Here is a 16,167-nt window from a genome sequence, read left to right on the forward strand (position 1 = left end):
TATACTTACATAGTCACATTTAAATTTATATACCCGTATGGTTATAAAAAGAAACTATTTTACAATAATAATGTAAATAATTATTTACCTAGTATAAATTTGAAATTGTATATAAAAAAGAATCTACTATAAAAGTAATACAATGAATAAAAGTGTATAACATGTCCCTAGTTAAAGAGACAAACTTATTTTGTAATTCCAAGGCTTAGAGCCCGTTTGGATTGGCTTTAAGTTGGTCAAAACCAACTTAAAGCCCCTTTTTAGTTTTTGGACGTGTTTGTCTAATGATGACTTTAAGTCATAAAGTTCTTAAAGTCAGTCAAAAATGAAAAGTTAGGATTCCTAACTTTTTTTTTTCAAAGTGCTTAAAGTCATTTTCTTTCACCATGGAAATGACTTTTATATCCCTTATATTTTAACTAAATTCTCAAACTATCTTTTTTTATTCTTTTAACCCTAAAATTCACATTATAAGCACTTTTATCCAAACACTCAACTTATTATTTATAAAAATAATTTTTAGCACTTCAAAGTTCTAAAAGCACTTCATACATAAAAGTTACTTTTTTTAAGTCAATCCAAACGGGCTCTTAATGTTTGTTATTTGTAAAAATTTCCCTTTTATAAATCCAATATGCTTGAGAAGTAGGGGAACACTTATTGGGCTTTGGGAACCCATGTTATGGGCCAAATAAAGTGCATTTCTCAAAAGCCCTACAAATATTGTTACAAGATTCAAACATCGATATCGTACGTACTTTAATTGAGCGAAGTGCACAAATATTCATTTTTAGGACCCATATTTAACAATAGTCGAAATTTACGAAATTTTAAAGTTTAATCTCCTCAAAATCAACTTTAGTTTCACTGGTCTGAAGCTTGGCTTTGTCAAAATCTAACTTCAGACCTTAGTCTGATTCTTAAGTTTGCTTGAAGTTAAGTTTTGTCAAAACTGAATTTTACACTCGTAAGTCTGAATTCGCAATAAAGAAACAATGTGAAGTTTGTCAAATCGGCTAAATTTTAAATAGTTTTTAAAATCGAATATATTTTTACATGGAGGTGTCAAAAATGGCTATATGGTGCCATTTCTACATTCTACTAAATCCACAATGTATAACCCTTTAAATGTGACCCATTTAAATATAGGACTTTCAAATTTAAGCAATGTGAAGATTTATTGTACCATTGTAATTTTAACCTCTTGAAGTGTGTTTATTTCGTGTTTATGTTATGATTTTTTACTCAATTTATTTTTATCAAAATAATTGTTGATTCTTTATTATTCTAAACTTGACCATAACCACATATTTGACACTCTTAGGGTGTCCTTAACCCATAAAAAGTTATCCAATCCCTCGAGTTTGAGTTATATCTTGAATTTGGGAATCATAACTAAAGATTAGTTAATTTGCTCATATATAAAAAATATTTTTCTAAAGGTGAATCATCATGACCATGAGACATTTTTTTTTTCTCCTTTTAACTAAAAAATTCAACAAAATCATCACAATGCCATCTATTTTGGGCCACATAGATCAATTCAAAGATGTTCTTTTTCTCTTTTAATTTTATCTTATTTGGACCACCACTTTTGGCAAAAAAATATAAGAAAAAGGTTGTTAAATTTGTTGGCAGTCAATATCAAGTAAATAAGGAAATATTGTAAATAAGAAAATAATTTTTAACAATCATTTTGATGATCTTTATGTTGCTATTAAATAAATAACAAGATTCCGAAAATTTGCTCTTTTTTTTGTTTGACTCCAAGGTGAAAACAATGAATACATTTTTGTTCTTTTTTGCATAAATCCAGATTGAAAACTTAAAAAAATAGAAAGGAAATTGTATAAAAGATCTTTATTCTTATCAAATTAAGAATAACCTGATAAAAAATAATGTATCAGTGTAATTTTATAAGTAAGGTTTGTATAGAGTAGCATATATATGCAGATCTTATTTTATTGTTATGGGAATAAATCAGATGTTTCCTATAAATCCTCGACTCAAAAACAAAAAAAAAAATCAAAGTGAAATTACAAGAAAAAAATAATAATACGACAACACAATATAACAAGAAACAAAGCAAGATATCTAAACATAGTAGATAGAGAAAAAAAATAATAACAACAAAATCACAAGATAGAAGTGTCGCAACAATTAACAATTAAAACAAAGTAGAAGATACTGTGCAAGTAATAAACATGGACGACTCAATGAAATTGGTGGTCCAAAGTCAAATTATAATAAAAGATTTCAATAAACTAATTTTTACATGTATTTTAATCGTGCGTCATACATTCATCTCCTTCGTGCATTTCGTACGTCACACGCATTTCATGTTAATTAATACAATTTTTTTTTTAAATTACATATATATTATTGTTAAACATATGGATAAAATATACATTTAAAATTTAAAAAATTAATATAAGCTCAAAATAATGACGGGTAATCCTATTTTGACCGACTTGATGGTTTAAAATAGGGCCAGTTAATAAATCATATGCACACATTATTGGAGTGCACATGTTAATATTTATTTTCTATATTTGTTAATGACAGGTTGTCTTCTTTTTTTTTTTTAAAAAAAAGGGTCCAAAATAAAAGGATCTCCATCTACCAAAGAAAATTGCTTGCTTCTAGAAAGAGAATACTAATTATTATTATAATGACAATTTTTTTAGTGGTATCTGAATTTAATAACACTATATGTTATTCTTTAATCAACGTGAGTTGTGGTGCAGTAGTGAAACTGTTTTATCCTCATTCAAAGATATCGATCTTGTGTATGAAGAAAATTCTGTTGGAAGTATCACCCTCAAATGGGCCTGCAATGCACGATCCTAATTTAATCGGGGCTCAAAACCAGCTCCAAACACCGCATAGAAAGTCAAAAAAATAAATATATGTGTTATTCATTTACCAACCTGGGTTGTAGTGCAGTAGTGAGACTATTTCGTCCTCAACTAGAGGTCTCGATCTTGGATATGAAGAAAATTCTGTTGGAAACGCCACCCTCAAATGAGCCTGCAATGCACGATCCTAATTTAATCGGGACTCACATATCAACTCCAAACACCGGATAAGAAATTAATAAAATAAATATATATGTTATGGGTATTTCGAAAAACCTTATTTTATCCGTGAGGTAGGAGTAAGCTTTTGGATTTGTTTGAATGGCTAAATATAATCTAATTATAATTTGAATTTTTAAATGAGGTTTTGTTTACGTAATTTAACATTTTTAAAAAATGAAATTGCTACATTTGAAAATATTCCAAAAAGTTGGCCATATTGATAAGAATTTTACATTTTTATCTTGGATAATAGTTAAAAATAAAAAGAGAAACTTTCGTAAATATACTATATTAAGAAAAATATTTATCATCTATAGCAATAAAAAAAAATTCACTGAACACTTATAATACATTTATAATACAGTTTTAATACATATTGCAGATAACTATTTATAAAACATATATAATATAAGTTTTATAGATGGATAATACATTTATCACATACTTTAATAGACTTATAATACATTATGTCAGTTTCTTACTTCACAAACATAATATATATTTTAAAACACTTATAATACATTTATATTGCATGCATAATTTATTTTTAATACAAGTGTAGATTTATCATAGTATTACTATATATTGCTATAAATAGTAATAAATAAAAAATATCGTTAAAATCAGTAATTAATTTTAAAAAAAAATACTCAATCAAGAAATTTTTTCAAATAAAAACTAGTATTCCCACTTGCACGTCACTCTATTAAAAACATTGACGTAGAAAGGTAGGATAAAATTGACCCATGAACATCAAATTCCAACACCAATAAATGAAACTCTGAGAATATTATGTATTATTTCTTATGATATATATAATGGTCATTTGGTTGGTCGATAATAATTTTAAAATAAAGATATGAAATTATTTTATTTTATGATTAGTTATGAATATTAATTAGTTTTAAAATTATTTTATCTTGTTATTTATATTAAAATAATGAAATTCGATATTTGATATAAAATATAAAATAATTAATTCATGAGATATTCTTATTTATTCATTACACCAACCAAACGATTCCTTAGTGATTAAATTTATTTCATATTTAGTTGTAGATATTAGCTACAAATTAGGGTATAAGTATGATGTGTTTATTGGATTATCATACAACTGAACTCTTCTGTAAAGTCAAATTTCCAGTGTACTTTTCCCCTTTATTGCTGCCACTTTTTTTGTTATTTCAGTTAAAAAGACCAAAAATAAATAAATTATACTCTTATTTGATCATAGATTTTAAAATTATTATTTTAAAAAAAATTGTATTTGTATATTCATTTTATTAGATTTTTTTCTTAAGTTTTGTGAGTTACATATCAATTCTTGAAAACTTGAAAATATTTAATTATCAGATTATTAAAATCTAATTAAATTTTACAGTCAAATATATATTTAATTTTTTAATTTATAGTCAAATGCCACCTATATAAAGTTTTCTCTAATCAATCATCAAATTCTCAATTCTCTGTCACCACAACTTTATTTTTTTCTTCTCTCTGAATTCCATTTTTCAAGAAAAAATGGAATTGAAAAAATCCCTTTTTGTTTTTTCTCTTTTTGTTCCATTGTTGTTCTTAATTCCATTTTTTCATGGAGGAATAACAACAGCCATTGCTGCAAGAAATCAAGATTCTTCAGAATCATGGGGTTATGTTGAAGTTAGACCAAGTAAGAATCTATAATCATTTTTATTGGATTTATTGTTTACTTTTTCTAACTGATATATACAGAGGCGTAGGGAGAGTATTAGTTACGAGTTCAGATAAATTCAATAATTTTTGTGTAGATCTTTATATTTGTATCAAGAAATTCATTAAAATATATAAGTATTTAATTGTGGACTCAATAACTAGATGAGTGTTGGCTGCATAGTAAATTTAGAACCTATAAACTTTAAATTCTGGCTCCATCAATAAGTATACATTGCTTATACATGGTTATAGACATATGTTTCCTTTACTTGAACCGAGGGTCTATCTAAACCAACTTGTCTGCCTTTATAAAGTAGGAATAAGGTTGCGTACACACCATCTGCATCAGACCTCATTCGTGAAATTATATAGAATATGTTGTTGTTGTCGGCTATTTTAATTTAAACAATTGAGTGGATGACTAATTTAATTCTTCCTTTTTTGTGTAATTTGCTATTATGATGTTGAGTTTTTATTTTAATTTTTTTGGTGGGAATTATGAATATTGAATATTAAAATATTTTTTTTAATTAAAATAAATTACAGAAGCCCACATGTTCTGGTGGTACTACAGAAGTTCATACAGAGTTGAAGATCCAAATAAGCCATGGCCAATAATTCTATGGTTACAGGGTGGACCTGTAAGTGTTGCATTATTATAAAATATTAAAATGAAAAATTGTACTTTTGTTCATTAATTTATATTTGCAATTTATGCCTTGCATTTCCCTTTATTAAATTGATTTTTTAATTAAGTTAACAATGTTTTTGGGATTATAATTAATGTTTATAGGGAGCATCAGGAGTTGGAATTGGGAACTTTGAAGAAGTTGGACCATTGGACACTAATCTTAAACCTAGGAATTCAACTTGGTTGAGAAAAGCTGATCTTCTTTTTGTAGTAAGTGCCACTCAACTTTTTTCTTTGTTTTGTTTGAAATGAGCGGGGCGGAAACGGAATTTTTATTGAACGGTTCAATATTTGAATTACATTATATATATAATGTAATTTTTAGACGATGAATCTCCCTTTTGTTCCTCTAATTCCGATGTTGTATTGAACCATTGAGATTAGAAGTGGATTTAGTAAGGTTCAGAAGTTCAACTTAATTCATTATTTTTTGTTCGAACTATGAATACATACAGTGATAGAGCTGGGAGGTTCAAAAAAACCTTACACCGTTCATACGAGTTCAACCTTTTTTTTAAAAAATAATTTGTAATATAATAAGTTATATTGTATATATATACACTGTGATTTTTCAAAAGTAAGGATGCTTATCGTATGAACCCCCTTCCGTCCCTATATTGAACCTTTTTAGACTAAACACGGATTTTAGTATGAGTTTTTGCGGATTCAATATAATTATCTGAGCTGAAGGAGGTTCAACTCAAACCCTCTTCTGTCTTGTGTTCAACCTTTAAGATTAGAAGCAGATCGAGTATGAGTTATGCAAGTTCAACTTCATTCAATGTACATTTTTTTTGGCTTGAATTATGTGTATATATATATATAATAAATAATTATAAACACATAATAAGATCATACTAGTCGAGGATATATCTGAAACAACCTTTCTACCTCACATAAGATAGGAATAAGATTTGCGTACACATTGCCCTTTCCAAACCTCACTTATGAAATCATACTGAATATGATGTTATAAAATCATACTAAACTAATTCTAAATCATGAATTCGTCTCTAATTTTTTAATTTTTTTTTATAGGATAATCCAGTTGGAACAGGATATAGTTATGTGGAGGACAATAAATTATTTGTGAAAACAGATGTGGAGGCAGCAACAGATTTGACCACATTATTAATTGAAATTTTCAATAGAAATCAAAGTCTTCAACAAAGCCCTCTATATATAGTAGCAGAGTCCTATGGAGGAAAATATGCTGTTACTCTTGCACTTTCAGCCTTGAAAGCCATTCAATCTGGCAAATTGAAGCTCAAACTTGAAGGTATATATTAATTCCCGTCTCAATTTACGTGACACTGTTTGAATTTCGAAAATTGATCGAATAATTCTTTGTCCTAATTATTTCATAAAAAAAGAAAAAGACAGTCTTGATACACAAAACATTTCGCTTTTACTCCCAAAGAATGTGATGTACATAACCTACCGACCCTAATGTAGGTATTAATGGTCGCTTTTACGGATAGAACCCATGATCGTGATTTTTTCATAACCTTTTAATTTGTTAAAAATTATTGCTTACAGTACTTTTTATATAATTTTTAATATGTAAACTTTTTTTCAGAAATTTTAAAGATTTTATATCTAATTCATGATCAAAAGTTAAAAAATTTGACTTCAAAAATCCGAACAGTGACATGGAGGGGGAGGGGGGGGGGGGGTTACTACTTTACCTTGAGTTTTAATTTCTAAATGGTGTAGAAATATGTACATAATTAAATCACGTATAAGGTAATATGAGGCAATTTTTTAAAATTCCGAGCAATATAAACGATATATTTATATTTATTGTGACGTGATTAAAATTGTAAATAATCAATTGTCACATGTTAGTAATATTTACACTGTCAAATGTATGTAACATAAAATCGTTTTTTTTTTAAGAATACAATAACCAAAAAGGGTCATCTTGAATATAATTGGCTAGAATTTTTTTAAATCATATTGTTTATTAATGCTATAATATCTTATTATAGGAGTGGCATTGGGTGATAGTTGGATTTCACCTGAAGATTTTGTGGTAAAGAATTTTGAATTTATTGCTACAATTTTCAACTTCAATTTATTACATTCCTTTGAAGTAAAGTTTAAACCTTGAATTGTCACTTTATTTATTTTTATCTTTTTTAAAAAAAACTGCAGTTTTCATGGGGTCCTCTTCTGAAAGATGTGTCAAGAATTGATGGGAATGGCCTACAACAATCAAACAGGTCAAATATTTTAAACTATGTACAACTACAATTTGGACCCCCCCCCCGCACAATAAAAAATACAACATAACCTCTAAATATTGTTGTGTTAACAAAAGATTTTGGTTTCGAATCCTGAAAATAAAAAAAAATCTAATTGGGGGTGCTTTTTCTTTAAAAAGACGAGGTGCGAATCTGAATTAGTTAGAAACCCTACAGGATCTCAAACTTCCTTTTGATTTCGCTTTGACTTTGTGTTCCAATCAGCTAGTAGGGGCCTACGCTTCCCTTCTTAAAGGACCTTATAAGGCGAGTCTAGATTAATTAGAATCAGGTATATGACACTCGAAAAAACCCTAGAGCATCTCAATTTCCTTTTGGTTTTACCTTGACTTTCGATTAGTCGGGACCGTATGCTTCCCATTTTAAAGGGTCTTATTAAGGTGGGGTATTCGACATCGGAAAAAAAATCTAGATGTTAAAACGTCCCACATCGGTAGAGGGATGAAAAATTGGTCTCCTTATATGAACTTGGACAAACCTCCCCTCATGAATTAACTTTTGGGGTTGAATTAGGCCCAGATGCCATATCTTTACATGGTATCAGAGTCACACCCATCCCAATTTGTTGTTCACCTGTGTTGGCCCCATTTATAATGGTTCACGCTCTAGTTGAGGCTTGGGTGTGGGGGGGAGTGTTAAGAAGTCCCATATCGGTAGAGGAATGGGAAATTGATCTCCTTATATGGAATTGGACAAACCTCCCCTAATGAGCTAGCTTTTGAGGTTGAATTAGATCCAAATATCATATCTTTACATTAGAGCATCTCAATTTCCTCTTGGTTTTGCCTTGACTTTGAGTTCCAATTAGTTGGTATCCTAAAATGGATCCCGACTAATTTGAAGCCTTCATCGGGCTATCTGAATTAGTCCAAACCCTAAAACATATACTGAACATCGAATGTAAAGAAAAAAGAACTACCAACATTTCAATTTTGCTTTTTGCATTGAATTTCAGTTCCAATTATCTAACAATTCTATTTTATTTTATTTTTTCTAAAAAAAAAAACAGTTTAGCTAAAACAATAAAGCAACAAATTGATGCTGGCCAATTTGGAGCTGCTACAGATTCATGGAGTAAACTAGAAAACGTCATAAGCGAAAACAGTAATTCAGTGGTATATTATTTTATCTTATAAGTGATTTGATTATATAAATATTTTTTTTTATATTACTAGAGCGTGTATAACTTAAAAAACGCTTATTAATTTAAAATTAATTGCAGGATTTCTACAATTTCATGTTGGATTCTAAAATGGATCCTTTAGCTTTAACATCTTCTGAATTATCACAAGCAATTGGAATGAAGAGATATTCAAGATATTTACAATCATCTAGAATTACTCCTGGTGGTGATGATGATCTTGATAATTTGATGAATGGTGTTATAAGAAAAAAATTGAAAATTATTCCAAAAAATGTTAGGTAATTTTTATGTATTAATGTTTTTTTTAAAGAAATTGTACCATATTTATTGTTTATTTTTTAAATAAAGAAATTGATCAAATACTATTTTTTAATTATTTTTTTTTGCAGTTGGGGAGGACAGTCTAATGATGTGTTTACTGCTTTAAATGGTGATTTTATGAAACCAAGAATCAATGAGGTTAGTTGTTTTATTGAATAATATTGTTATAAAGTTTCAAATTTTATAAGTGAAATTTCAAAATATAATTATAAGTGAGTGACTCAGTAGGGCGTGTATCGGTCGATTCGGTTTGGTTTTAAGTATTATCAGTTCGATTTATCAGTTTTCGGTTTCTAAAACGTTAAACTAATAACCAAATCAATAAGATATTTGCTATCAGTGTTCGGTTTTATTGATTTTTGGTCTTTAATGGTTCGATTTTCGATTTAACCAATAAGAAAAACTTTTAAAACAAATATACAAATCCTGGAGCCGCCGTCGTAGCAACTTGCAAATCTTTACCGCTGAACCTAAAGTGGCAAAACCTATAGGATAAATACTAAAATAATAAATACTAAATAGTATTATATAGTAATTAAGTGATTATATATTTATATTAATATTTTTTGTTTGACATTTGTGTATGAGTAAGAAACTAAAAATTAAATTAGTAATTATTATAGTCTTAATGGGTTATCGATTTATCCAATAATCCAATATTATAAAATCAATACCGAACCGATAACTCAATAATTATTTTTTATAAAATTATTAAATAACCGTTAACCCAATAATCCAATAGAAATAAGCCAATAACACTTTTTTTCAATTCGATTTATCGATCAGTCCGATTTTTGTACACCCAATAACGATTTTTAAAAATATAAGGATGGAAAAGTAGCTAGTGTGTATTATTTCTACTAAAAAAGATTATTTTATTTTTATGCAACATTGAAAAAAAATTAATATTTTTTGTGTGTAATGTGCAGGTTGATGAATTATTGGCTAAAGGAGTGAATGTGACTGTGTATAATGGGCAAGTAAGGTCCTTCTTCATAAATAGGAAGAAAATAGATAAAAAAAAATATCAATTTGAGTTTTTTTATTTAGGTTACGTTACACTTCAGATGAATCTTACATTCGAAATGAGAGAAAAAACATTCAGAATATATTAATTATTGAGACACTTTTTAAGTTAAAATTCCGAAAGACAAATTCATACGAATTTTTAGACTCAATGTAGACAATATCTTAATAGTTGGATCAGAGTTATTATAATTTTATAATTTTTTTTTTTTTATTTTGGAAAATTATTTTTTGCAGCTTGATCTCATATGCGCAACTAAAGGAACAGAAGCATGGGTTGAAAAGCTAAAGTAAGTAACAAATTTCTAACTATTATTTTGGATGATTTTCATTTTCATTGATGTCATGTTTGTCTCTTAATGCTTTTTGGGTATATTATATGTCTTATAAGATTTTTGTACTTTTTTTTTAAAAAATAATTAATAATCTAATCATAATAATCTGTCTAAACTATCATTTTTATATTTTTCTCAGGTGTCTCATAATAATTAATAACCCACTAATTGAAACAGTAAGGCTCGATTTGAAAGGAAAAACAGTAATAAATAATTTCTTATTTTTCTAAAGCACCAAATATTATAAAATCAAATTTAATTTGCAAAAAAAATAAAATGATTAATATGTTGGGACCGGAGAATATAGGATAAAGCTCAAAATGAAACTTTTCGGCGCGAATTCAAAACTCGTCAAGTTTAAAACAATAAAAATAACACACTCATGCAATCCCATAATTGGAGTTTGGAGGAAACAAATATTTTTTTCATTGCGAATCAGTAAAAAAATTGTGCTATAAAACATAGTTTTTGCACTCATTCTTTTTACTGAATCAGGTCATTGGAAAAATACATGGTGAGAAACAAATTCTTGCTGAAACAGTGGGAAACTTCCTAATTTTTTCTTATGAAAACATTACAAAATTTTCCTCATTGATTCAATCAAAATATCTATGAAAATAACCACTGGACATTTTTAGTGGGAAAAAGTGATCTTTTAATAATGGATATACGCATATCTTACATCTGCCTGTATGAAATAAAGAGGTTATTTTCGATAGATTCTGAAGACAAAACAAATACCAAAATAAACCCCCCAAAAAGGTGTATAATTTTCTCTTGACCTACTATATTGTCCTCTTGTTTGAATCATTATTATTCTTTCATGTATTTGAATTGTCATTTTCTCATTCATTATAATTATTCAAAATGATAGGTGGGAAGGTTTAAAAACTTTCTTGAACATGGAAAGAAATCCAATTTATTGTGGAGGTGTCAAAGGTACAAAAGCTTTCACAAAATCATACAAGAACCTCCACTTCTATTGGATTCTTGGAGCTGGCCATTTTGTAAGTCCTATTTTTATGACATGTGTTTTGTCAAATTATTATTATTTCCTACTCCCGTCTCAATTTATGTGATGCTGTTTGACTCAATACAAAGTTTAATTATTATTTTTATTCGAAATTTATGGTGTGAATCAAGTTTAAACTCCATGTAAAATTAAATTATATCATATAAACTGAGATGTAGAGAATAATATTATTTGAAGTGTCACTTTCATCCTCTCAATATATCTATGTGACCAACCAACATTGAATTGAATTGTATTGTATAACAAGTTCCCTCCAACTTTCTATTGTAGTGTCAATCAAGTATAGTACCTAACTTAGAGGTGGTAAAGTTTTCTAAGTTTTTGAGTTTTGACAATACAATACTGTGTCCGAGTTAACTTGCACACACTATTATTATTTCAGTAGATATATATTTTCTTTCATCAGTATAAATATCAATACATGCACTTATAATTTCTAAGATAACATAAAGTTTGTAAACATGGATTAAATTTATTTTGTAATGTGTATAATTATTATTGTTTTATTTGCTTTGTATTTTGATGTTTTATCGTCATATTTTTTTTATACCTCGCCTTAATGACTTTTTTTTGGGGTCGAGTGTCTAGCAGAAACAAACCTCTCCACCTCATAAAGATAGGAACAAGATCTACATATGTCCTATTATTGTCGGACCTCACATATGATATTAGACTGAATTTGTTATTGTTGTTGGATTAAGTTTATATATCTTCACATAACATGCATTTGTTTGTTTTATATGTTTGTATTAGAATACATAGAAATATGTGTCAAAATAATTTTGTTTTATTTTATGTGGAAACAGGTACCAGTTGATCAACCTTGTGTGGCATTAGATATGGTTGCTAGCATCACCCAATCTCCAGCAGTTTCAAAAAAATAAATAAATAAAAATTCCAACAATTAAAGGTGAACAATAACTATAGGAAGGGAGATGTAACAACAACCAAAAAAAAAGAAATAAAAAAAATATCTCTCAGGAATTGAATTTTTATTGAGAAATTGTTTTTTTTTCTATCAAGAAAGTATTATTTGTTTCTTGTACAGTTATGTCTAATTCGATAATTCGTGTATTATTTGTCTATTCTCACCGCAATAATTTGGTTAAACAATGTATAGTTGGTAAATTTTCCGAAGGAAATTGACAAATATAATTTTTTTCTTTCACTAAAGGCATTTGTTTTAAAAAAATGATCGATCTTTTCTCCAACCAAACATAATGAGTTAAACATAAATGAAAAATAAAATTGCAAGAGTTAAAAATTCTAGTATTACGATTGAGTTAATAAATATATTATACTTAGCAAAAATTTGGCTATCTGGCCTCTTTCACCAATACATCTCCAACATTTGTATAGTGTATTTAGGCGTTAAAGTGTCTTAGCTTAGGTAGAGTAGATAACTTTTATATGATCTTGAAATATTCCTAATCAACCCATCAATATTTTGAGTGTTTCCCAACCCTGGCTCCATTATAATTATTATGTTATCCACACTTTAGATATCTAATCATGAGCTTATAACGTGTCTCATATCGCCTTAGGTAGAAGCTAATGTTTTTTTATATGATCTTGAAAAATTTAAAATACAGTACGATTAAATTAAGCTCAAGATCCAGCTTTCTTTCAATTTAAGGATCACTTTTCAAATAACCTACTGCAAATCTGCAATAAGGTGAAGGAACACTTGTATTTGATAACAATACAATAAAACACATTTACTGTAAACCCAACCCTGCTAATATATATACTTTATTTTGTACTATTAGAATTCATCCTTACACTTTGATATGCCTTGGAAAGGAGAGCGTTATTAGTTACACAAATGAGAATAAATTTACAACCTTCAAATAATCGCGTTACAACAATCTGGACATAACGTGACGGCCCGATTTACATCGATTACACACAAAAAAGAAGAAGAAATCATAGTGCAAAACTGAACATGCGTGATGCTCACCGATAGGGGTGTCAAAGTTAGCCCATGAAAATATGACACGCCCATTTGCCACCCCTACTCGTGTCCCGAGTATGAAATCACTCAATCCTTTCCAACACTTCCAACCTGGTTTTCCTCTTCCAGCCTTTCATTGTAGAGACTAGGTTGATTAGACCAACAATCTGACTTTTACTGTATTCCTGCAACATTTGAAAGATACAAAACTTCTTAGTACGATGTCAAGATAACAACACTAACTAGATTTTGCACTTGAGATTTTCTGTACCGGATGAGCACGTGACCAGTGCACAAATTCGGTTTCTGGAAGATAGTAGGCCTGTTCAATGAATTTACACAGAGGTTAGTAACAACAACATACTTGGTATAATCCCATGGGTGGAGTCTGGAAGGATAGAGTGTACATAGACCTTACCCTTACCTCTTGGAGATGGAGAGGCTATTTCTAAAAGACCATCAGCTCAAGTAATGCATATCAAAGTAGTTTGAAAAGGAAAATACAGAAGTAAAGAAGATATCAAATAATAGGAAAATTATGTAATGCATTCAAAAAGACAATGAACAGTAATGACAACCAAATAATGCGATAATCCAAGCACACATGTATACATGGAGGTTAGTAATGATGGTTTAACTGCGATGGAGGTAAGACACCAATGCAAGAAGCAAACAATGAGATCAACGTGGATTTGTTGAGAAACTTCATGTTTCAAGCTCCTCTTAAACTGACCTTGATGAATGTTTCAACTATCTGTAGTTTCGGTCTCACGTCTACAGAAATGAAATGCTTCAAGCCATTTATCAATACCTGAAACATATCGAGATTAAACTCTAATTCACTTAGAATTTAGAGAAGGCAGAGTAGAGACTAAAGCAAACGAAAATCCTATAATGGTAAGTTGAAACCTGAAGATCTAATGACATAAGAGCTCGTCCTTCATCAGTACACCTCTTCACCCGAGATAGGCCTTCAACGAGAATTTCAGCAACATTATCTACTCCGTATTCTAAGAGGAGGTCTTGGACCTGAATATATTAGAAGGGAACAGTTAGGAAGATAATTACAATTTTCTCTTTCTTAAGAGACTCTCATCTATTACTCTAGCATAGAGGAAATTTCATGCAATGCATTGACAAATACATTTACCCTCTAGAGTGCCTTACATTATCATCTTCATTTAGGTGGTCACAGTAGGACATCTAAGGAGGTCTAGAGTAGGACATTTAATCAGAGATGAACTACAAAACCAGGTGTTTCAACCATGTTAAGACAACTCCCTCAATTCAAGAGAATTGGTTTAAAAAAAAAAACTGTATGAGTGCCTAATCGCCACAAATCCAGAATTAGATATGCCAAAGAAACTCTCATTAATTCAAAATGTTATAGACATTATTCTGTATTCATTTCAACATGCGCGGATGAGAACACACACAATCAAGGAGAGTAGGTTCTCCGCATAATAATACACCTTAAGTCACAGTAGAGCAAGAACATTGAGTGCAACATGTTTGTAGGTTTTTCCCTTAAGTTATGACAATGAGAGAGATTGTTTAACAAAACGATCTTTACTATCAGTTCATCACCAATGACCAATCCTTTTCTAGACAAGGAGATCAAAATTGATCGACTTCAGTATTGTGGCTCTTCAACCAGCAGAAGCAAGAAAGAGGATTGGGAAGAAATTATTTGGTGCAGGAGTAAACTTTGTTTGCAAGTAACATAGAATGACAGTTCCATGACCTCAGTTTCATATGAAATGTTGCAGATCCCACAGCCCACGCGTTTACCCGGGTTTCCCTAGTGTACTTATGATCTCAGAAATGACTGAATGATCTAAGTTCTAACTATAAAGGAGAATGGAAGTTGACTATCCAGATTCTGACGAAAGAATAAGATAATTTTCATGCAAAATGTTTGAGCAGCTGCTTGAATATTACTCTCATTGTCCCATTTATCTGTCATATTTTCCGTTTTCGTTTGTCCCAGAAAATAATGTCACACTTGCTAATTTAGAAACAATTTAACTTCCAATTTTCCCCTTGATGAGATGTTTATAGCACACAAATGTCTGTTATAGACCACAATTTTCAAAAGTCTACTCTTCTTTCTTAAAATTCCATAACCAATCAAACACTGCCTACATAAGTTGGGACGGAGAGAGTAACATATATGATGTTCCGCCACCAATTTTAACTCTTAGTTGGTGGTCATTACCTCCTTCCGAATTCCTCCATGAGCAAGCCTTGTTTTATAGTGCTTAAATTCTCCAAGCAAAAGATCTACATATCTGCAGCACAAAAAGTGGATTAGACCGGGGGGCACATGGATGAATATTGATGGTACTTTAGCAACATTATATGTCAAACAACTTTATGGTTAGGTGCTGAGAGAGTGCTGAGTGAGAACAGGAAATCTTATCGTCAATTCGACAAAAAATAAATATATTGTGGCAAAATAGAGTGAAGTTCACCAAGAAATCGAATAGTAGAAAACTTCAAAGTAGCTAACTTTTTTGGTTATAATAAGCACCAAGCTAGTTGAGAAGTGCAAAATCAAGTTGATCATAATGTGTCTACATCCGCATTCCCATTTAAGAAAGCTTGTTAGCTTTGTATTAGTT

The 16,167-nt window shown here is 29.5% G+C and overlaps 2 protein-coding genes across 3 annotated transcripts in view; one reads left to right on the forward strand and one right to left on the reverse strand.

The window, feature by feature from the left end:
- Positions 1–4,552: 4,552 nt before the first annotated feature.
- On the forward strand, positions 4,553–12,666 carry LOC129904165 (serine carboxypeptidase-like 51). Its single transcript, XM_055979708.1, has 13 exons — positions 4,553–4,749; positions 5,319–5,413; positions 5,566–5,673; positions 6,502–6,742; positions 7,455–7,498; positions 7,621–7,688; positions 8,740–8,845; positions 8,953–9,152; positions 9,264–9,333; positions 10,125–10,175; positions 10,459–10,511; positions 11,431–11,563; positions 12,396–12,666. Exons 1-13 carry the CDS (start codon positions 4,602–4,604, stop codon positions 12,471–12,473), a joined length of 1,395 nt encoding a protein of 464 aa, XP_055835683.1. The 5' UTR covers positions 4,553–4,601; the 3' UTR covers positions 12,474–12,666.
- A 640-nt stretch (positions 12,667–13,306) lies between these two features.
- LOC129903414 (uncharacterized) overlaps positions 13,307–16,167 on the reverse strand; it is a 30,360-nt gene continuing 27,499 nt past the window's right edge. The window contains exons 21-25 of one of the 2 annotated variants that reach the window (XM_055978965.1): positions 15,762–15,834; positions 14,453–14,572; positions 14,277–14,354; positions 13,815–13,865; positions 13,307–13,728 (exon numbers count right to left, since the gene is read on the reverse strand). In XM_055978965.1, coding sequence (XP_055834940.1) covers positions 13,627–13,728; positions 13,815–13,865; positions 14,277–14,354; positions 14,453–14,572; positions 15,762–15,834 — 424 coding nt within the window. In that variant the 3' untranslated portion in view covers positions 13,307–13,626. The remainder of the gene's footprint in view (positions 13,729–13,814; positions 13,866–14,276; positions 14,355–14,452; positions 14,573–15,761; positions 15,835–16,167) is intronic. The other variant, XM_055978966.1, reaches the window with a different exon arrangement.

The sequence above is a fragment of the Solanum dulcamara genome, chromosome 9 (assembly GCF_947179165.1).
Source record: "Solanum dulcamara chromosome 9, daSolDulc1.2, whole genome shotgun sequence".
NCBI classification, from domain to species: domain Eukaryota; kingdom Viridiplantae; phylum Streptophyta; class Magnoliopsida; order Solanales; family Solanaceae; genus Solanum; species Solanum dulcamara.

Excerpts from the sequence above, each read along its gene's own strand:
- LOC129904165 (XM_055979708.1), top strand. The coding sequence starts at position 4,602 with ATGGAATTGAAAAAATCCCTTTTTGTTTTTTCTCTTTTTGTTCCATTG. Across the intron at positions 5,674-6,501 it reads AAGCTGATCTTCTTTTTGTA|GATAATCCAGTTGGAACAGG; the intron begins GTAAGTGCCACT and ends TTTTTTTTATAG. Across the intron at positions 8,846-8,952 it reads GCGAAAACAGTAATTCAGTG|GATTTCTACAATTTCATGTT; the intron begins GTATATTATTTT and ends AATTAATTGCAG.